Below are 20,170 nucleotides of genomic sequence, written 5' to 3'. Positions count from 1 at the left end.
AAGGTGCTCCCCTCAGAAGCCTCCAAAAGCAGCTATTCAGGCAGTTTTTAAGCTACGTGCATCTGTATTTACACACATTTTTTAAATTAATTTAAAAGGTTTTTTAAACTAGCTGTTAAATTAACAAGAAAAACTGTATAAATATATATATACTTTTATATATATATATATATGTATCTTAATCTAGCCAACCTGCGGCTACTGCATTTCTTAAGGGTCACAGGGTCAGTGCTGTTCTTGCAATCTCAAGTTACCATGATGATGCCTTTTTTAATTATTATTATTATTATTTTAATACCTTCCAACTCTATTTATGACTTTCTTCTCTATTTATTTCTTATTTAGTATTTTACTCCTGTCCATACATTGAGTTGCGATTCCCTGGCTTAGACTTGCCTTCAAAGCTGCAAGCTTTGTTCCCAGCCACCACCAAAATGTCTCACAAGCCCCAGCCGCCCTGACACCCGCCATGCCTGTGGTGGCATCCTCTGTGGGTGCAGCACCCGCAGCACCCAGCTAGCTAGGCTCATCCAGCTGCCCTCTCTGGCCTCATGGATGTAGTAAAACGTTTCTCCCAAGCGGTCCTGGCCCCGGCTGTGCAGCAGGTACCCTACGAGGGTGCTGCTTTACATTGCCCATGGTTAGAAACACCAGAAACGTCCCAGAGCTTTGAGACTAGGAGGATGTAAAGAGCAAAAGCAGCACAGCTTCCCGGCACCGGCTTAAAAGCAGTTGGGTACCACTCGCTGCTGAGTACTCAGAGGCACTTCTTGCCTACGAGCAGTAGTTAGTGCTTTGGTAGCAACTGCAAACCAGTGGTGAACCAGGCTTGGGCTTGCTGGGCCCTGCAGTGTCCAAACTCTAAGGGCTGCTGTGCCTGAACAAGCTCATGGAGAGGAGCGAGACAGGGGCCAGGTCAGCCCCTGGGCGCATCGCCCACCACCAGTGCTGCCACTCACCCGCGGTCCTAGCAGGCTCTCCAGCCAGCGGCCAGGCTCCGGCTGCCTCCTTTTGGATATGTTACTCAGTTCAGGTCTCACTGCTCCAGCACCTACCTGGGTTGAGCCCACAGGGAAGAGGACCAAGACAGCAAGGCGAAAGAGAACCAGCCTCCCTCTCCTCCAGAGCCCACGGCAGCGTGTCAGCAAGTGTGCCTCCCTGCCGGAGCGCGCATCCCTGCCAGAGCACACATCCCTGCTGGACTGCACATCCCTGCCGGAGCATGCATCCCTGCCGGAGCATGCCTGGCCTGAGCAGTGAGCATGGGCAGGGCGTTAGGGGAAGGACATGCATAGCGACAGCGCATCACACGAGGTCGCAGAGCTGCAGCACCCATCGCTTTACCTGCCCCATCAGCCACGGGGACACAGTGCCAGCCTGAGCTGGGTGTACCTGGTGTGCCGCCCGAGCAGAGCTGCCGGCTGGGTTTCTCCAGCAGTGAAGGTGTTTTGGGACGGGGAGGCGTGTTTCCCTGATTCCCAGAGTACACCCAGACTGGGCAGCACGTTGTAAAACACTCTCCAAACAAACAAAGGCAAAAAGGTAGTTTCCTGGAAAAGGTTTGAAAAATAATCAAGCAGAGGCAGAGCTCCGTGTTTATTTTGCTGCTCTGACTGACACAGCAAAAAGCAAACAGACTGAATGAGAAATTAAACCCAAATGGGAAGGGGGGAGGAATCACATGGAAAGTCATTCAGCCCTTTGCAGCTTCCCAAAGGGAGCTGGGAGGAGGCGATGGAGCGGCCTTGCACCCCCTTAACTCTTTGCTGGTAACATGGTTCCCCACTCCCCCCACATAGCTAGGTAGGTAGGTAGAGCTAGGACTTTTATACTACTGATTTTGAAGGACAGTTTTCAATGTATAATAATATATCGGTTTAGGTGTGCAGTGTTTGAAAGAGAGACTGGGAGAAAGAAAGAAAACAAACCTCAATCAATATTATTGTTTTTTTGTTGTAAAATATTGTAACCTTGTATAAACGCAACCTTTTTTTTTTTTTTCTTTAGCTTAATGGCCTGGGGTAGAACATATTAAAAAAAAAAAGTTTTTAAAAAGTTCAGGAAAAAAAAGAATAAAAAAAATCATTAAAAATGTTGCCATGTGAGGTTTGTGCCATGCAATGTTATTGCCTATGCAGCCATGTATTACCAGTTCATTACAGTGGAATATTAAAAAAGAACAAACAGTCTTGCAGCTTGGTTCTTTTTAACTTTTTCTGAAGTAAGTTATTGCACTTGCAGCTTTTTTTTTTCTTTTTGGGAGGTGGGGGGCTGGAATTTCTGGGTGCCAATTTTTATTTTTCCAGTTTTTGAAAGGAGTAGCATCGCTGGGAAGCACCCTGCTTCCCAGATGCCCTGGCCGAGGGGGCACAAACACTGTTGTTGTTGTTTTGGTTTGCAATAAACTCCTTCTCTTCTCTCCTCTCAACTGCAATCTGGCTGGTTTGTTCCTGACTCATGACAGATGAAATGTGATCAGAGGGGCCTCCAAAATCTCACGTTAATTGAAGTTGGCAAAAAATACTAACAGTGCCCTTTTGAACCGCTGACACAGTGCAGAATGGATTAGCCGGGGGTAGATTAACAACAGGTGGCAGCTCACGGGCCGCTGCCTCTCCCCGTACAAAGAGATGGTTAACAGCCAGCAGCCAGGCGCGGGAACATCCTGCCAGCCAGCTCCCAGCTAACGAGGGCCTCGCTCGGCATCGCTGCTAGGCAGCACAGAGGGCACCGTGGCCGCAGGGAAGAGAGGAGCATGGTCTCCCTTGCTTACTGCTCAGGAGCTGCTGCTTCTGGCAGAGCTTAAGCCTTGCAGGGCTCCTGAGGGTCTCTGAGCCCTTCCCAAGCAGTCCGTAACGAGGCAGCAGGTAATCCATCACGGCTGACACAGGGAGAAGTGACTCGGCAACAAGATGCCGCAGAGCTGGGGAGCCTCAGCCACCCCATGCTACAGCACCGCCGCTTTTACACAGCACAGTCATGCTCGGGGCACCGCAGCACGAGGTTTCCTGAAGTCCAAAGAGAAGACACCCGGGGCTGGGAGTGGGGGGGACTTTCGCCCCTGAAAGCGTTCCTTTCTTCCACATTCCCACAGGTCCAGTCACACTCCCTCGCCTCCCAGCTCCGCTTTGGCAGAGGTCTCCAAGCCTCACTCACCCTCTCCTCTGCTGTGGCTCTGTGGGGATCCCCAGAGGCACCTGCTGGCAGCCGGACGCTGCTCACTGGGCTGCAGGGCAGACTGAGCCCTCTGGGCTTCACTTCTCCCCGCACAGAGTGGAGGGCTTGTCTCAGCCCCACGGGTTCCCAGGGCATGTCTCTTGCCCCATCCCAACTTGGGGAAAACTGAGTTCTGGGAGGGCCCTTTCTGCTGCTTTCGCTCCGTGAATAAACTCAGCTGTGACCCCGTTTCCTTCAGACTCCACGGACCCACCAGCACCAGTAAGAGCCCAAGCCCCTGCACCCAGACACTGGGTGAACTGGAAAGTGCCCTTTGTGTTCAGGCAGAGCTGAGAAGGTGCCCAGCAGCTGTCAACGACCCACAGAGCCCTTCTGGTCTTTCCATCAGTTGGCTGGGAGCATCAGCTCGGTTCAGATGGAGCATGGCTGTTTTCCATCTTGCAAAGAAACAGATAATGCAGGTGCTGTTGCAAGCTTATCCATTCCTCTCACTTGTAGGAGAAAAATTCCTTCCCTCCCCAAGCACTCAAAGCCAGATTCTCCAGATGTTGGCAGAGTTCACACTGTTGAGAGCCTAAAGCCAGTTTCAGTAACATCCTGGTTGTATGGGTTTACATCAGAAATTGCTCCTGGCCTGAACGTTGCCAAAGAGCTAAAAAGTCTCTCACTCTAGATAGTGGCAGGACCCAGATTTTAAATGTGCATTCTTTTCTTAAAGCTGCACTTTCCTACCGGCGTTACAGGAATTGTTTAAAACACATGGAAAAATTTCTCTCTGGGAGATGCGGCTACAGGACCTAGGTTAACACGTTCCTTCTCTGCTGGAGAATACAACTTTGAGGCAGGGCAAAGTTCGGGCAGTTTTAATGAAAAACAATTTTTTCTTCCTGTAAACTAAACAGATTTGCCTTTTTTCTTCCTCTTTTTAAAAGCAGGTTATTAACCTTTAAGCAGATGGATGTACAATAATCTTCTCATTGGCAAGGAAGGTAACAGCCATGCAAGGTGCATCTACTTATGGCCAGCTGGAGCCCACATGTAAAGGTGTTGCATTTAATCTGAGACAAACAAGTGTTTATTATTTGTGAAAGGATCTTCCACTTTCTCTTGCTTTTCAGTTCGTAACTTACTCACAGGGCAAAGACAGATGCTCTGAGTTAGCAATCTGCTCCTTTCGCTGCAGCCTTGCTGAATTCCTGGATCTCATTTTACGGTCCTTTCTGCTTCAAACCTTTTCCCCTGCCTGTTTGTATGACATGTGGCAAAGGGGGTATTGTTCCCGTCAGTCCTCAGCTGAAGGCACCCAGCACTAACTGTGCCTAGCACCCAGCTGAGACCTGGCCCTCCCTGTGAAATAAAGGTTTCACAAAAGAAGGACCTGTAAGTTTTCAAACGGCCAGACCAGCAGGTGAGAAACAGTGTTTTTCTTGAGTGTATGGCTATAAAGACATGCAGAAGGGAACACAGAGCCTTTGACATGAAAACCTCAGGTATCTTTCCAAGGGACTACAGGCTTATCTACTGGACGAGCATGACATGTTCACACTGGGCAGGTAGATATCCGTAAGTCGCACTTTTCAGTCAGTCCCAAGCTTTGGCTTTTAGTTTTACAGGTTCCCATTGCCACATAGAATGGGGGTGGGGGGTAGAAGAGATAAGCTTCATCCTTAAAAGCACTGGGTGCAACAGCAACCACATCTCATAATCACACATGGAAAACCTCATGCGGGTCTGTATATCCCAAGTTCTTCATAACTTTGTTGGTCAAATGGTCCAGCTTTCACCTTTTTCCAGTCCCCTGCCAACTAAAATTTACGTTAAAAATCCAATAGAAGTGACTTAATTATTAAGCTGGTATTTTCTTTTTCTTATGACGCTGTAGAAATAGTCACAACATGGATTATTTCTCTTTATAGACACCTGGTTCTCCCCTTGCCCACCTTATCTGTTGTCTTCCCCCCTGCATACAGTCTGGTACTGAGCACTGATTCAAGTTCATAGACCTAATGAAATCCTGACCAAGTTGCATTAATTTCAGTCCACAGTCACTGCAGCGTTGCCATGCTTGTCTGGAGCAGGAGCACTTCCTATTTATGCAAGTAAACAGGCATTTAGAATGAGTAAAGGAAATTTGAAGGAGAATTACTGGATCCTTTTCCAGACGAATGAAGACAGCAAACAGGCAGCCTTGCAGGGAGAACCTTTGAGCTGTACCGTTTTCAGTCGGAAAACTCCCTGCGTGCTGCTAACTCCATGCCACTCCACTTAATTGCCTCAATTGTTGCTGTTATCCTTTAATGGGAAACATAACTCGCTTTCAAAGCAACCACAAGAAGCTGCAGACAGGGGAATCCTGAAGATCAGCAGAGGTGGGACTGCATTACAGCCATTTCCATCAGGCTGAAATTACACAGAGTGCACCAGGAATGTCACTAAATGGCTTCAAGCCAGGGCAGGCTAAAGCATGCTGACACTGAAAGTCAAGGCTAATGGTCCTCTACCTTGGTATTGAGCTATCCAAAACTCCAAACAAACAACAGTTCAGACAAAAGTGTGGCCATTCTGCTAAAACACAGGCTTGGGATACTGGTGTTCAATCCTGTTTTTACCCGCACAACTCCTAAGACCTTAGGTATATGACAGCTTCTCTCCATTTCCTTACCTGCAGTTAAAGTAAGAGGCTGATCTCACCCAAGCAGGAGGACTGTGATGCTCAATTTATTGTGCTCAAATACAGCAGTGGCAGGCATCATAAAAAGAACTAACACCGTCCTACATGCACTCCCAACAGCATGAGATACAACTGAAGGATCCATGATGCAACAGGAAAGCAAAAGGGTTCTAGCTGATTTTTCTGCTAAGCAAATGCCATCTCTGTCCACGTACCAATGTTCGCAAGAGGTCTGAAGTGACTACCTGCTCATGGGATAACTTTCAGATCCTACAGAAAGATGTAAAGAATACTGTGTTCAGAGTTTTCTGGCCGTTTTTGAAAGAAATTATTTTTTCCAGCCTAAAAATTAAAAAGAAAAGACAATATAACAGGTGGAACACTTACCTAGGATTTGCTCTGCTCCTCCCAACTCTCCAGGATCAGACTGAAGTTAGCAATTGGACCAATTGGATGCTCACTTTCTAGCATATATTTAATCTAACACAACTTTGCAGAATGTTTTTTTTTCTTGCTTTAAGTACACGGAGACTATCCATGATTGCAAGGACTACCTGTAGTTTACATTTCAGTTTACGAAAGAACATGCTTTGCAGCAGTCCTAGTAAAATTTACACAGGCAAGTCTTTAAGAAGAATGATGAAAAAATTCATACTCAACTCTGTTTGATCTCTGGCTAAGGCATTTAAAATCCATTTTCTCATCAGCAACATCAAATTTAGTTTTTCTTTCCTGTATTGTGCTATAGCCTTGTTACAACAGCAGCTTCCACGTGAAAGGGCTGGACAGAAGACTTATGCAGTACCAATTAACCATTCTGAGATCTTTCCTGATCAAAAGATGCTCTACCTGTGAGAAGTACTCAGGGTACTAGACATTCTTTATGGAGAGCATTCATGCCAAATATTGAAGGTATTTTTAACATTAAAGTTGCCCACCTAAATCCATTTTCATGTGTCTCAGTATAGGATTTTTCCAGAGTGCTCAACACTCACCAATACAGCCTAAAAGCAAAATGAGTCAGAAGTACTGAGCATCTCTTAAATCCCACCCTGCAATTATTTTGATATCTGTGTCTCCAAGGCCCTTGAGTTTAAAAGGCCCTTGAATTGATAACTGACAGGGATAAACTAGTTGCTGCAGTAAAGCATATTTGAACCGCACCAGCAGAAGCGCGATGGATGGCAGGAGGTTCAAGAGCGGGAGATGGAGATGGCAGGAGAGAGTAATTCAGAACATCAGGGCTTGAATTGGCACGTCCTGTAATGAGACAGTGGAGCTGTGAGGAAGGAAAGAGTCAACACATTGTAGGGAGAGTTGGTGATGCTAAAAATGTATCCTTAAGACTCACCACGACTGGCAGGGCAAGCACTGTGGCACATCACACCCCTTGCTATGCGTAAGTAGCAAGGTGCACCATGCACACACCCTGCCCTTTTGCAGCATGTTCCGCAGGGACCGTGCTGTAGAGCTTCTGGAAACAAAGAGCTGCCACCACACTGGATTCCACAATCTCAATGACTCAGCTAAAGCTCTTTTCTCAAAAGCACAAATCTTTAACATTTGCTGTCTCTCTTCACAGAAAGAGAAAGGATCTGTTCCCTATTTCTCCAAGATAAATGCTACTGTCAAATCTTGGCAGAAAATTAGAGTAACAAATACTCTCCCCAAAAAGGTGACTGGGATGAATTCGTGCAGAGCAAACTTCTACTTCAAAGACAACCATCCAACTCCAGTTATGGGAAAGACAAAATATCGACAGATCTTTCTGAAGTACACTGTGGATATTCAAGTTTAACACAGATTTATGTAGCAAAACAGCCTGTCACTGCAATTCTCCCTTGTAAATGCATCCATGTTTCCTTGTGCCACTCCAGAAGTGAAATACAACAAACACACCTTGGATTTACTTTTTAATATATCAATATTAACCTTTTTGATAACATATATACAATGAAAAGTTTAAAATGATCTTAAACATTGACAACAAACCCATTCCAAATCAGACACACAGGTACATCTTACCTTTACAGATTTTGCATCAAGAACATCACAATTATAAACCTAGAGGGGAAGTAGGCTGTTTCACAAATTTTTTTTTTACAGTCAATTGCCCAATTTTCTCCATGGCACAAAACAGAGACAAATTACGATCTAAATGACATGGCTCTATAAAAGCAACTGTAAAATGCCAAAGGACAAAACATGACTGATAGGGGTCACTGGGCATTTTGTGGAAGGGGAATCCACTCAGCTGCTTTGGGATGCAGGCACAAGGACCTGTCGCCTTTTTACTGACCTGAGACTATAGATCAGTTTAGGAGGGCTGGTTAGGCTGTTCCCACCTAAAAATATTCCACCAACTATTTTGAATCCTCCGTGTCTTTTAAGACTGTGCAAAATGTGCACTTTTTACTGGCTTACTGAGAAGGAACCAAGAAATCACAGCAGCTTCACAACTCTGTGTAAGGAAGATGTTGTAACTCAGTTAAACTGCTAAAGCCTGCCAAGCTGAGATCAGCCCCAAAAGAACAGCCAAAACTGAAGTGACTACTGCACTGTCACAGCTACTCTTTTACAGCAAAATTTTCAATGGAAATATGCTGGTATATCCTGATGCTCAAGCACCAGGACATAAATCAACAGGAAGATTCAGAAAGAAAGTTCATGTGAATGAACCTGAGAGGCTGCAAAGGAGAAATAGTGAGCGACAAACCTTCCTCTATCTTGTGATACCCACTGTGCAGACAGCAGTTGTTGTCACTGCAACAGCTATCCTCCTAGCTCCTCAATACCCCCTCCCACAGCAACTTCGGAATAAAACAAAGACTGCAGCGAAAAACGTTTACTAGTAATTAAACGTTCCCAGAGAATCGGATGATACAGTTTACAGGCACATCCCAGGGGAGTTATGAAGTGAAGCATCCCCTCAGAGCTATTGTTCCAATATGATTTTCATTCACAGCATATCCACTGCACTGGGCAATAAGATAAGTCTTAGTGGGGGTGAGACAAATAGGAGCAGATGTTTCCTGTTTCTAGCCTGACTTTCATTTGGTTTCTGTCATTGCTGCGTATCCAGCTTAGGAGAGGGGGTGAACCGTGATGCCTAACACTTGTCCTATTGTTTGGGGTTTGGCAAAATCTGAGGAATAAGGTTGCTTGCAGTGTAACAGAAAAACAGCCCATCGAGTAGGATGTCTCTGTAACTGGCAGCAATGGAGGGTTCAAAAGACAGTGAAATCACCCTTATCTGGTAACAAACATTTTATCAGTGGAGCTGGAAAAGAGATTCCTTTCTCAGCCCAACTTGGGATCATCTTTAATATCGATGTAAGCAACAGTAACAGTCCAGGCAATTTTATTTCTAATTTTGTTGCATTTAGTTTTCTAATTCAGGTGAATTTCAGTTCTGAGAAACAATTCCAATGCTCATAAGAAATGTAAAGCTTCTCCAAAAACCTTCCTAAGCTGTATGTTTCAGTGGCAGCCTGTGGCAACGGGTTCCTTAAATTACAAGCAAAGACCCAACAGTTTTTCCAACAATGGTAATTTACAGGAGTTTGTAAGCCTGTGTTAAGTGTCTTGTACATACACATATCCCTGCACATTGAAGTTGTAACTGGGAATTTCTGTAAATTTAAGTGTTTTACAAATCAGTACTACAACACACTGCTTGCTGAAGAGGATTCAGATGTGAAAAACTTACTTTGTAGCTGTTCCTACGTATGGCTACAATGTAAAACTGTAACCTCACCGCTGTTTTGATAATGAAAATAAAAAATATAGTAAGACTGAAAGATACATCATCTTCTGTATAATACAACTAGTTTTGACATAGAGTCACAGTCTCTTGCATGGATGCAGCAGAAAACCTGAGATTTACGCAGGAAGAAGCGGCGCAGCAATTGGAGTTCTGTCCTGCAGGTCTCTGCTTTGAAGGAGATAGTCCTCCCAGCTGCTGTGTGTCTCAATTTGCATCAAAATAATTTAAGTAACAAAAAGTGCTTTGCCCTTTGAACCATGTGACAACGCACAGATTTTTGTTGCTGATGTTGTAAAAAAATAAACATTTGTCTCACTATGCAGAAGAAAACTTTTTTTTTTTTAAACACAGTTACTTAAGCCAACAATTAAGCTCAAAAGACAGAGGCCCACCAACCACCCAGGCAATAAGCTCCTCCCAAAAGAGAGCAGCTATACATTGCAGACAGTTGCTTTGAATGGATGGATGCTTACAAACCACAGAGCTGCAGCACATTCGATAGAAGAGGTCAGTCATGCCAGGCAGACCACAGAGAGCGAGATTCTGTTTTTTTTTTCTTCCAGGTGCATAGCCTCCTTTGGAGAAAAGCGTGTGTTTGACATTTGTGGGAGGACCCTTGAATAGATTCAAGGCCTTGTGAGCAACAGAGCAGCAGTTGTTCAGCTTTCCATTACATCTTTGTGCAATGTAAAGGGAAGACAACATACCAGAATACAACATTAATTCCCATCTCCCTCAGATGTAATCCACTCTCTAGTGATTTTTTTCTTCAGGGCCTTATATTCTTCATAGCACCTTTTCAGCTGTTGTTTTCATCACTCAGGTTTGTCTCACAGCTGCCTTTACAAGCTGCCGATATTAGGAAAGCTCTTCAGTTTCTCAGGAAAGTCATCTTTGTACAGGACAGGGTCAGCACGGTGCTCCACCACTTTTAGAGGCATGGTCCCAAAGACAGAGGCAAACTTATTGATGCATTCAGATCTGGTGAAAGGGAAAGCAGTGTAATTAAGGACCCCAACAACTGGGCTGGCTACCAGCTCCCACACCAACATAACTGGTAGAAACCTTCCCTCTTGCGCTTGGAAGTATTTCAGCCATGCTGGCTATTATTAAATAAAAGGAGAGCCTCACTGCAGAGAGAACTGAAAATAAGCTGGTGTTCTTTGATTTATCCATTTAATCACAGAGACGAGCAAGGGGATGCTGGCAGCAGCACATGTGCACATGGAGGTCAAAGCTTCCCTTCTCCCTCCCCCTAGAATTCCAGTCATTCTTAAAGCAATGTACATGCTGTAAACCAGAACAGATTAACTGCCAACATGTCTCTTAAAGGGCCACTGTTGGGTCAATTTGGCTCATAACAAAGGTTTTGCAAAAACCAAGCCTTTGTGAAAATGGAGTTCTAAAAAAAAAAAAAAAAAAAAAAAGTCTGGGTTTTTTCAGGCTTCTTCAGAAGCTCTATCTTTTCCCACAAAAATAAACATGCCTCAGTGTATAGGCAGCGCTGATTGCACTGTAACTTAAAAGTGAAGCTGAATTAAAACTATAAAATGAAACCAACTAGTTTATTTTCCTTGTCTAAATAAAGAGATATTGAGCAGTAAGGCATCACATTAGCACAAAAAAGATTGGACCATTGATGACTCTTTCAGTTTTAATAATCTCAGGTGTCAGTAATGCTGTGGAAGGGAACAGCCATGTGCTTCAAAAAACAAGCACACAGATGTTTAACCTTACATCGCTCCTTTAACGCTTTCACGGAAAGGCACAGTACCTGTTGAAGCAAGGCAGGGAAAACCTGGCTCATCTCACCTCAGCCAGTGCTCAGCTAACATTAGCTGCGTACTTTATAAAACAGCTTTTAAGAACTTTAGACACCAAGAATCGTGACAACAGTCCCCAACACATAACAGAGACAGCTACAAGAAAACAGGTCACGTTTCTTTTGCTGTTCAAAAGGGAAAACAAGAAAGAAATGAGTACTTTGACTCAGCTAGAGAGGCTGACGTGCTGCAGGCGGTCCCAGAGCAGGTCTCTCGCTCTCCAACCACTGCACCCTCTCCCGACCCCTTCGAAGGGTTAGGGGGTCACTACGGCTCCAGGATAATTTTCCTCAACAGACCCGGTCAATCACACCAACTAAGTGTGACAGTTTTGTGATGGGGACTGCTCAACACTGCCCCAAACACTCTTTTGAAGTAGATGGGACAGCAAGACTGGTTTTCAAAATTAATTCCTCAGCCTCTGAGCCATCCCATGGCTCCCTCCTTAACTAGACTAAATGACTGGAAAACACAAAGCCCAGGTTGTTAAAGTGCCACATCTCTACATAGCTGTTTCAAGTTATAATGGTCATATTCCAGGCCATTTTCTGGCCTGAGAAAAGTGTCAGGAAAGTACTTCATATGGGATGATACTTGAATAAAATATTTGTACAGGTAAATGCAGATATTTCACTTTCTGCTACCTTCTCATCCCCTCATACTTCCTCCTACCTCCAGATTCAAATCTTTGGACTAGGAAACAAATTAAAAGGAATTCAGAGTGTAAGAGGAAACCATGTGCACTGCGAAGCAACCCCTAGACCTGGTACAAGCACTATTTGCTCCAGGGTAGCACAGATCTGAAACAGCAAAGGAGCCATCAGTCAGGACTGAAGCGAAGAGACCCCAGGAGCTGTTCAATGTCTGCAATAACAAGGTGAACCATTGGGAGGGTGAGCTTTGGGCCCTGGGCCCAGAAAGGTTACAGTAACATGGAGAGTAGGAACTGAGTGTTTTCTCCAGGAACACTAAGCAGTTTCTGTTGCCTTCACGAGCTGCCCAACATGAGATACCTTTAACATATCTGATTTTCAGATGAGGTCAGACTTCCAAATCATCTGTTACTTCTGAGAAACATGGCTAACTGCAAACCAAGTTGTGTGTATTGGAGAAGTCTCATGGCAGAAAAACCACAAACTTCACAGGCGAGGAGGTAGATGCACTGGGAGATGTGCATGTGAGAAGTTTGCACAGCTGCTGGCCCTCACTGGTTTCTGGAATACAAGAATACTTCTAGTCTACTGGTTCAAATCCTGCCTCTGCCAGTAATGACTGAAAGACATTGTAATGTAACAGCTGCTTGGTGGCCAGTGTGAAATGAATTAGTTATCTCAGCCTGCTGCCTGGTAGGCAGGTGTCCACATCAGATCAGCCATTGTCACAACCAGAACTAAGCGGCACCCTCAGAGCAAAAGACAAAACTGAATGGATAGTGGAGACAAAATTGACCTCTTCCCTCCAGAGGTTATACTCCCAAATCAAAGAAGAGGTCTTATGAGAAAATATCAAGATGTAATCCTTCTACAGCCAAACTTATTCTGGTGGCAAGACAATTCAAGTATACCAGTACCATATCTTTAACCACCAAGAAATCACTTCATTGTTAAAGAAATGAAAAAACGAAAAATGGAAAAATCAGTATGTTCTAATCACTCTGGCTGAAAGGTTAGTCCTCAGGAAATATCAAATTCAAAGATCAGAAACAGGCTTTTTTAGATGAAAGAAATGTCATACACAAGCCACAAAACGTGTCCAAAGGAAAGTCACCTCTTTCCAAAAATTTCATCTCCTGCACTGAACTAAATCACTTGAATTCCAAAGCCTTTGCCACTTTTGGACAATATAAACCAGAAAGGATATCTAGAACATTAAACATTCAAAGCTAGGTAGCCAAGAGAATGTAACATGTCATCTTAATATGGAGGGAAGGTGTTTTTCTTGGCTGTGTCGATAGCTTTGCAAATTTGTACTAATAGCGGCATGTTTGCTTCCAAGAATTATTATTTTTTTTCCTTGCTCTGCTGACAACACGCAGTCGTGCTCAACAAGGAATTAAGATTGTGTGAACTCAGAAATTGAGAGCCCTGTTGCCCCTGGCAGACTGGGCGTACTTCGTGCCTGTTAAGGTCTCTCTTAATCAGTTTCCTCTCCCTTATAACCCAAGTATTTTTTGGCAGGGTAACTCTGCACCTGCAGCCTTTGGCCAATTGTTACCTGGTCAGTTTGCCTCTTAAGGGAATGGCTTCCTATTTTGACTCTAACAAATACTTATATGTCCTAAATAAGACACTGCTGTTAATGTTGCTGCAGAAGCTGCTCAGCCCTTTGTTGTATTTACTGTACAGGCAGTTGTCCTCTAGGCTGCATTTTACAGAGTTCTCCATTTTTGAGAGCCACATGCAAAGATGCTAAAGGCAGAAAACTTGTTGCTACTTCAACAGCACCTGTAAATACAGGGATTATGAGAGCCTCCTACAGCTTCTTCTGTGACCTGATGTAAAGGCTAACTTAGGACAAGAAGGGGATTCTTGGTTCAAAGCTTTCTTTAGTTAATATATTTTAATGATGGAGCTCGATAACCATGGGGACTGAAGTCTTATTTACCTCAGAGAAATTACACAGCAGGAAGAATAGCAGTGTTGGCTTTCCCATGATCCGCTGTAAATATCCTTCAGTATTGGTCAAAAAAAAAAATCTCTTAGTAAGAGACAGAGTTCAACTGTACCATCTTTCCTTTGTCTCTGCTGAAAGTCAAAAGGCCCAACAGAACTGGTTAGTTACATGTCCCTCCTGGACAGATCCCCACAACTGACTTCTCAAACCTTTTACACTTACAAAACAATCATCAGGCAGTTGCTGGGCATCTCTCTGCTACTTCTGAACCAGTAACCTAACACTAAATGTTGTGCATGCCCATGACAACCCTAATAAACTGTTTGTTTCACAAACAGGAGGTTGATCCCTGGATATCCGGGCAATTAACTAGCTCAGACTACCTGCTCGCTATTTCTGAATGCTAAGAAACAAGCACTCAGGCACTTTGGGAGGCTGTAAGTGAAGCTGATAATGGCTTTTTGCCTGATACTCCAGGTATTGTTCTCAGTACCCGACACTGTAAAATTATCTGTACAACGTTATTCTTTTATAATATGACAAAGATTCTGTGATGCATATACTTTTTCCATTCAGCTTCTCTCCTGATCCTGAAAATAGCTAGTGTGTGTACACATACATATATATGAGCTGTAAGAGCCTTACTCACTGCTAAGTTACGAAAATTTGCTCTAGGAGTTGCTATCATTTATGATCCACTTCAAATGAACAGCTAGCTTAGAAGATTCAAAAAAAGTAACACTTTCAGATTTTCAAATAACTCCCTTATATTGAAGGTAGATAATAACAGCACAGGGCAAGAAGGTATTACGTGTAGCACGCAGTTTCAGTATGATATTAATGATCTTCAAAATGAAGCCTGAATACACCCAAACTGTATATTCCCCCAGATTTTCTCCTGCACTCAGACTCTATCCCAGCATGTACTCCTTTGGCTGGGCAAATAAAAGTATGTGGATTTGCAGTCAATCTAACATTTCTCACAACCTAGTTATCTCCACTGTTGGAAACTACAGAGAAGCAAAGCAACAGTTTAAACATGTTCTCAATAAACTGTCAATGATACTTTACTCTGAGGATACAAGAATTGCTATAGACATGGAAACATGACCTTTCCCTACATCATAATGCACTTTGGAGCAAAAAGCACTTTTTCATCTTGTTTTTATAGCGTTTACCTTAATGAGAACCTAGTTCATGACCAAAATTCCTATATGCTGTTGTAATGCTACTAGTATGATCATAGGAAAGCTCAACTGGCTTCAGGTAGTCCACCCTGTAAGCCAGCGCAGAACTGCTAGACACAGGACAACCTCCAGTGCTTCCCCCTCAGCTAACATTTAAGATCTACAAAGCTTCCAGCCCCTTCCTTAGGAAGTTTTCTGCAGAGTAATTTTTACCATCTCAGTGGGGCACATTTTACTTCTGACTTGCATACTTCTTTTTTTAATCCAGGCTTATTATACATCCAGTCTAAATACTTTGTCACTAACCTTGGTGGTTATGCTCTTCAATACCTGGCACGATGCTTGGTTAATAATCAATCAGCCCAACTATGTATGTGTTTGTGTGTGTTGTGTAATGCGTATTTACACATCAGACACACATATGTATGCACTCGTCTTGTAAATAAGCCCCCAACCTACTAACCAGTTTTGCATTAGTTTACTGCATATATTACAATACCTAAATATAATTTACATTGCTAAAGGCCAGTAAATGGATACAACACTTTAAATTTGCCGAGTACTGCAGAGATAGACAGAAAAAAGCTCACTGTTAAGATGGTAACTGGTAAGGTAACCACGTTGTGTGTCTCAGTGCAAATCTGAAATGACCTATTTTAAATGCAGGTCAGATTTTTTATATTTTTTCACCTCTTCTGGTGGTCTCTTCCAGAACTATGGCTACCCCTGCTTACCTATCCCATCAATTCTATGGCTGCAAATTATTTTTCCCAAAGTTTGCAGGAGAGGTGCAACAGCCCAAGAAGCCTAAGGTGAAATGCCTTTGTCAGTCCTAGATCTCAGGTTAATTCCACCTAATAACTAGTACATACATTTATTGTCAGATAACCCTTTTCAAACATGGGTGTTGAACAGCTTTGTAAAAGTGAAGAAACTTTCCCTTATTTTACACATTCAGAAGCCAAGGCAGAGGGAAGTTTAGTATCTTGGTCAAGGTTGGGAAGCCATTTTACTGTAATGCAGGGAATGCAACTCTTCTACTTACCAACTTTCAGTATTTCACTCTAAACATTCACTGCCTTACATACTTCATTTCAAAATTAAATTCTTACAAAAATATAGTAATACTGCCATTGTTAAAAAATGTGACATGCAATTGTACAGGCAAATGCCCTTCATTAGTGGAACCAATGTGCTTCACAATCTTTGGAGGAAAGACAAGGTACAAACATCAATTCAAATAAAATTATTAATAATTTATATCCTTGTTACTCTTCGGTAAGCTAGCAACTGTCTGGTTTAAAAAAAAAAATCTCATACTCATTACAGTTGATGTTCCACGGTAAAACAGAAATGTGGTATTACTGAAAGTACTGCCAACAATCTGAATTTCATATATGTCCTATAAGCTTTACAGCAAAGCTGCTAAAAATTGTGCCCTTCTACAGTCTGTTCTTGTAGTCCACTTTTCAGTGTCACATCATCCATTGTAGGAACGACATGCTGATCAAATCCATGCAACATTCTTTCAAAATTAGTAATTTACAGAAATACAATCAGTGAGTATTTTTGATCCTAATTTAATGAGACACAGGATAAGATTCTAGGGATCAGAATAAGGCAATCAGAGGAATAAAGGGTGGTCACTCACCTTTCCACCATGTGTGTCTGGTCCAGTGATAACCCATCAATTGCTGTGCATTCTGGACATTTGAACTTCTTTCGCGGGGTCACCTGCAGAAAGGCATGCCAGATATCATCAAATATCAACAGAAGGGACATTAATCTCCTTGCACAGAGAGCAGTGCAATACCTCTGAACATGTCTGCACTGTAAGCTGAGCTGTCTCAAAAAGGGGGGGGTAAAAAAAAAAAAAAAACCAAACAAACCAAAAAAACCCAACACCACCAAGAAAAAACCACCAGCCACTCCATTCCGCCATTCAGCTCCATCTGGCCCGGCTGACTGCAAAATTCACAGGGGCCCAATAAAAACGGCTTGGAGGGGTTTTTCCTTCTGTAACTGAAAAGAAGTGGCGATGACAAGCTCCTTAATTCCTGTTTAATGACTGTTTTCTCACTGCCAAGGTCCCTGTATAAACACCATTTGTTCTTGCAGCCATAACAGTGATGAAATATAGCTTCCCATACTTCACCGTAACGTTAATCCAACAGACGTTCTTTTGCTCACTCCAGTTAATAGCTGACTGGCAAACTCTGCAAGACTCTCCGAATCGCACAGAGGTGCCAAATTACTCTGCTGTGCCCTCATACAGCTCAAAAACTTTTTCAGCAAAAACACACACTTTATCTTCTAAAGACTTTTCTAGGAAATGCAGCCACCAGTCCTAGTAAATGATGATGGACAGATAGGAAAATGGACCCTGCTAATTGAAGTAACGCCTGGTGGCCTCTAAATCTCATTCCAAGTTGACACACTTTGAAATGAATGTACAGAGTGAATGTCCAGACCTGAAAACGTGTCGAAACATGTCAGGAAATTAATTCAGAGATAAAAAGTTCATTTAAAGCTGATCTTGCAATTAACATTCCTGCAATTAACATTCCTATAAATCAGCTGTTGCCAGGCCATGACAGAGTGAGCTGTGGACAGTTGGCAATTTCTTTCCTCTTGCAATCTCAAATAGTTAAAATATATGTATGTGGGTGTGTATATATACACACACATATATATAGCTATCATTTAAATTACCTTTTTCATACCTCATCTAGATGGCTAAAATAACCACCAGAAACAACTGGTAAAAAAACAATTCTCTGTTCCCAGATAGCATAAAAGTTTTACTAAAAGGGCTTTTCTACCATGGAAGGAGAACAAGACACCATACCAGGGGTAAATGAGAGAAAAAGAAAGATTAAGTAATATATTGAAGCCTACTAAATAAATTTATATGAGTATGTACATCGTGTTTTTCAACTCTGTAAAGCTAAACTGCAGAAAAGTCCTACCTTAATGACTGATTTGCCAGTGACATTTGCCACTAGAAAATTCATGGCAATATCTTCACAATTCATATGAGCATCCACCCAATTCTTGATGTCTCCAGGCATTTTGTAGGTGTAAAGATAGTTGAAATACTGCAGGATAGAGGGGGAGAGAGAGAAGATAATTTTAAATACAGATGCAGTAACTCTAAGACTCTCAATATTTCAGTCACTGAACAGCAGGCAGCTAAGGATGGATTATGGGCAAACTGTGATACTGACTTCAGTCAAGGACTACTTTAGCATATAGAAAATAATTTTTGGGTGCTTAATTGCATAATTACTCCTTTCCTGACCAGCACACAAGTTTCTTTATAATTGGTTTTCTTTTCTTAAACTGTTAGCTACAAAGCTACATTCACTGCAAAATTTGCTATGTAGTTACAGGTCATGCAAACTGGCAAGAGTTCTGTAAGTTCATGAAGGTAACGGTTTTATTTTACAGGCAGAGACAAATCAGTTGTTTTCACAGCAACTGAAAGAGGCTTAGGGAAAGTTTGCAATTGGTTCTTTGATTTTTGTAGAAAACATAATCATGGCACCACAAAACACTCACAGAACAATGACAAACACATACAGCTCTTTAAAAAAGGTTCATGTTGTACATTAGTATACTGCAAGCTGTATATTACCTTGTGATAAAATGCTGCCCCAGTGAGCACCATTGAGACTTCATTGGTCCATTCTGATTCATATTTCCATTTGTTCATCTCATGGTCCCAAAGATGCAGGCGGCCTGGATATCCAACCAACCTGTCAGGGAACTCACGCCAAACCTGAAGAGAAAAAGACATGACACACTGCCAACCCGGCCTGCACAGCAAGCAAATGCAAATGTGCTGATGCAACACATCTGCTTTGGGAGGGCAGAGTTACAGTGGTGCAAAGATCACTTCAATTCTTCTAAGTCCCAATTCTTGGAATAGGAAGCTGCCTGGAAGAAGGACGAAAAAGCCCAAGCTTGCTTTGGAAGGACGCTACAACTCAGGGAAGCCATACCCCAGAGCAAAAGGCCACTAAAGCAATACTAACCAATTCCTTGCTGTAGAGAAATACAACCGACTATTCAAAAAGATTTTAACACTAACTAAAACCAAGCATGATTAAAATGGAACTTTTGATGTTAACTTCAGCAGATATGGCTACAACCTAACTATTTTCACAGCTGGCTTTGGATCTAACCAACCTGCTTCCTTTGATAGGAACAGGCTTAAAACAGGCTTATATTTTAATATTTCTGGTATTCTTTAGTGGGTGCTTGGATGGATCTAACTGCTACATGGAAGGCCTCTTTGCCCTTGACTTGTTCCAGACAGCTGGATACAATCAAGATACCATCCTTGTCACTCCATACATTATTTTGTAGCTGACTACAGGATCAAACACAGTAGACAAGAACAAGGAGAAGGGCATCATTAACACAACCCCAGTTCTCCACGCTGCTGGCCACATTAAATAATGGACAATTTTTGCATTAGGAAAAAAAGGAGAAAGGATTATAATTATTTAGAAGAGTCCGAATGCTATTTGCTTGCTAAATACACAGTTTGTCTTTTTGCTGATCAATAATGAAGTTAGTATTTATCTGCATTATTTGCAGACAAATTACTCAAAATTTGTCCTTTAATCCAAATAACTGCTAGGTTTGTTGGAAGAATACGAGTCTTGACACACAGTGTTAGGTCACAAGAGTTTCTGTTTCAGGTTGGTAGTGTATACATATATACATACCCAAATTTCATTGTGTATGCAAGATCAACAGCAACAACAAAATATCTCATAAATCCCCAATGATCACTTCACTAGCAAACCTCTTTCCTCTGTACAAAAGGCAAGGGAACACTACCGTTGAATTTGCAGTAAAGAAAGCGTTATCTGGAATTCCACCATCCTGCAAACCTCACCTCGTCAGCAGTTCACTTTGGGCA

General features: G+C 42.6%; 1 protein-coding gene across 3 annotated transcripts in view; it reads right to left on the bottom strand.

Moving 5' to 3' along the window:
- The window catches only part of EXT2 (exostosin glycosyltransferase 2), a 334,688-nt gene that overhangs the window by 244,451 nt on the left and 70,067 nt on the right, over positions 1-20,170 (bottom strand). For 2 of the 3 annotated variants that reach the window (XM_050898477.1, XM_050898478.1), the window contains 4 exons: positions 18,875-19,018; positions 18,207-18,335; positions 16,889-16,971; positions 7,749-10,595 (listed from right to left, as the gene is read on the bottom strand). In XM_050898477.1, coding sequence (XP_050754434.1) covers positions 10,457-10,595; positions 16,889-16,971; positions 18,207-18,335; positions 18,875-19,018 — 495 coding nt within the window. In that variant the 3' untranslated portion in view covers positions 7,749-10,456. Of the gene's footprint in view, positions 1-7,748; positions 10,596-16,888; positions 16,972-18,206; positions 18,336-18,874; positions 19,019-20,170 lie in introns of those variants that run through there. The other variant, XR_007766582.1, reaches the window with a different exon arrangement.

The sequence above is a fragment of the Gymnogyps californianus genome, chromosome 5 (genome assembly GCF_018139145.2).
Source record: "Gymnogyps californianus isolate 813 chromosome 5, ASM1813914v2, whole genome shotgun sequence".
Lineage (NCBI taxonomy): Eukaryota > Metazoa > Chordata > Aves > Accipitriformes > Cathartidae > Gymnogyps > Gymnogyps californianus.
This window is presented reverse-complemented; position numbering and strand designations above follow the sequence as displayed.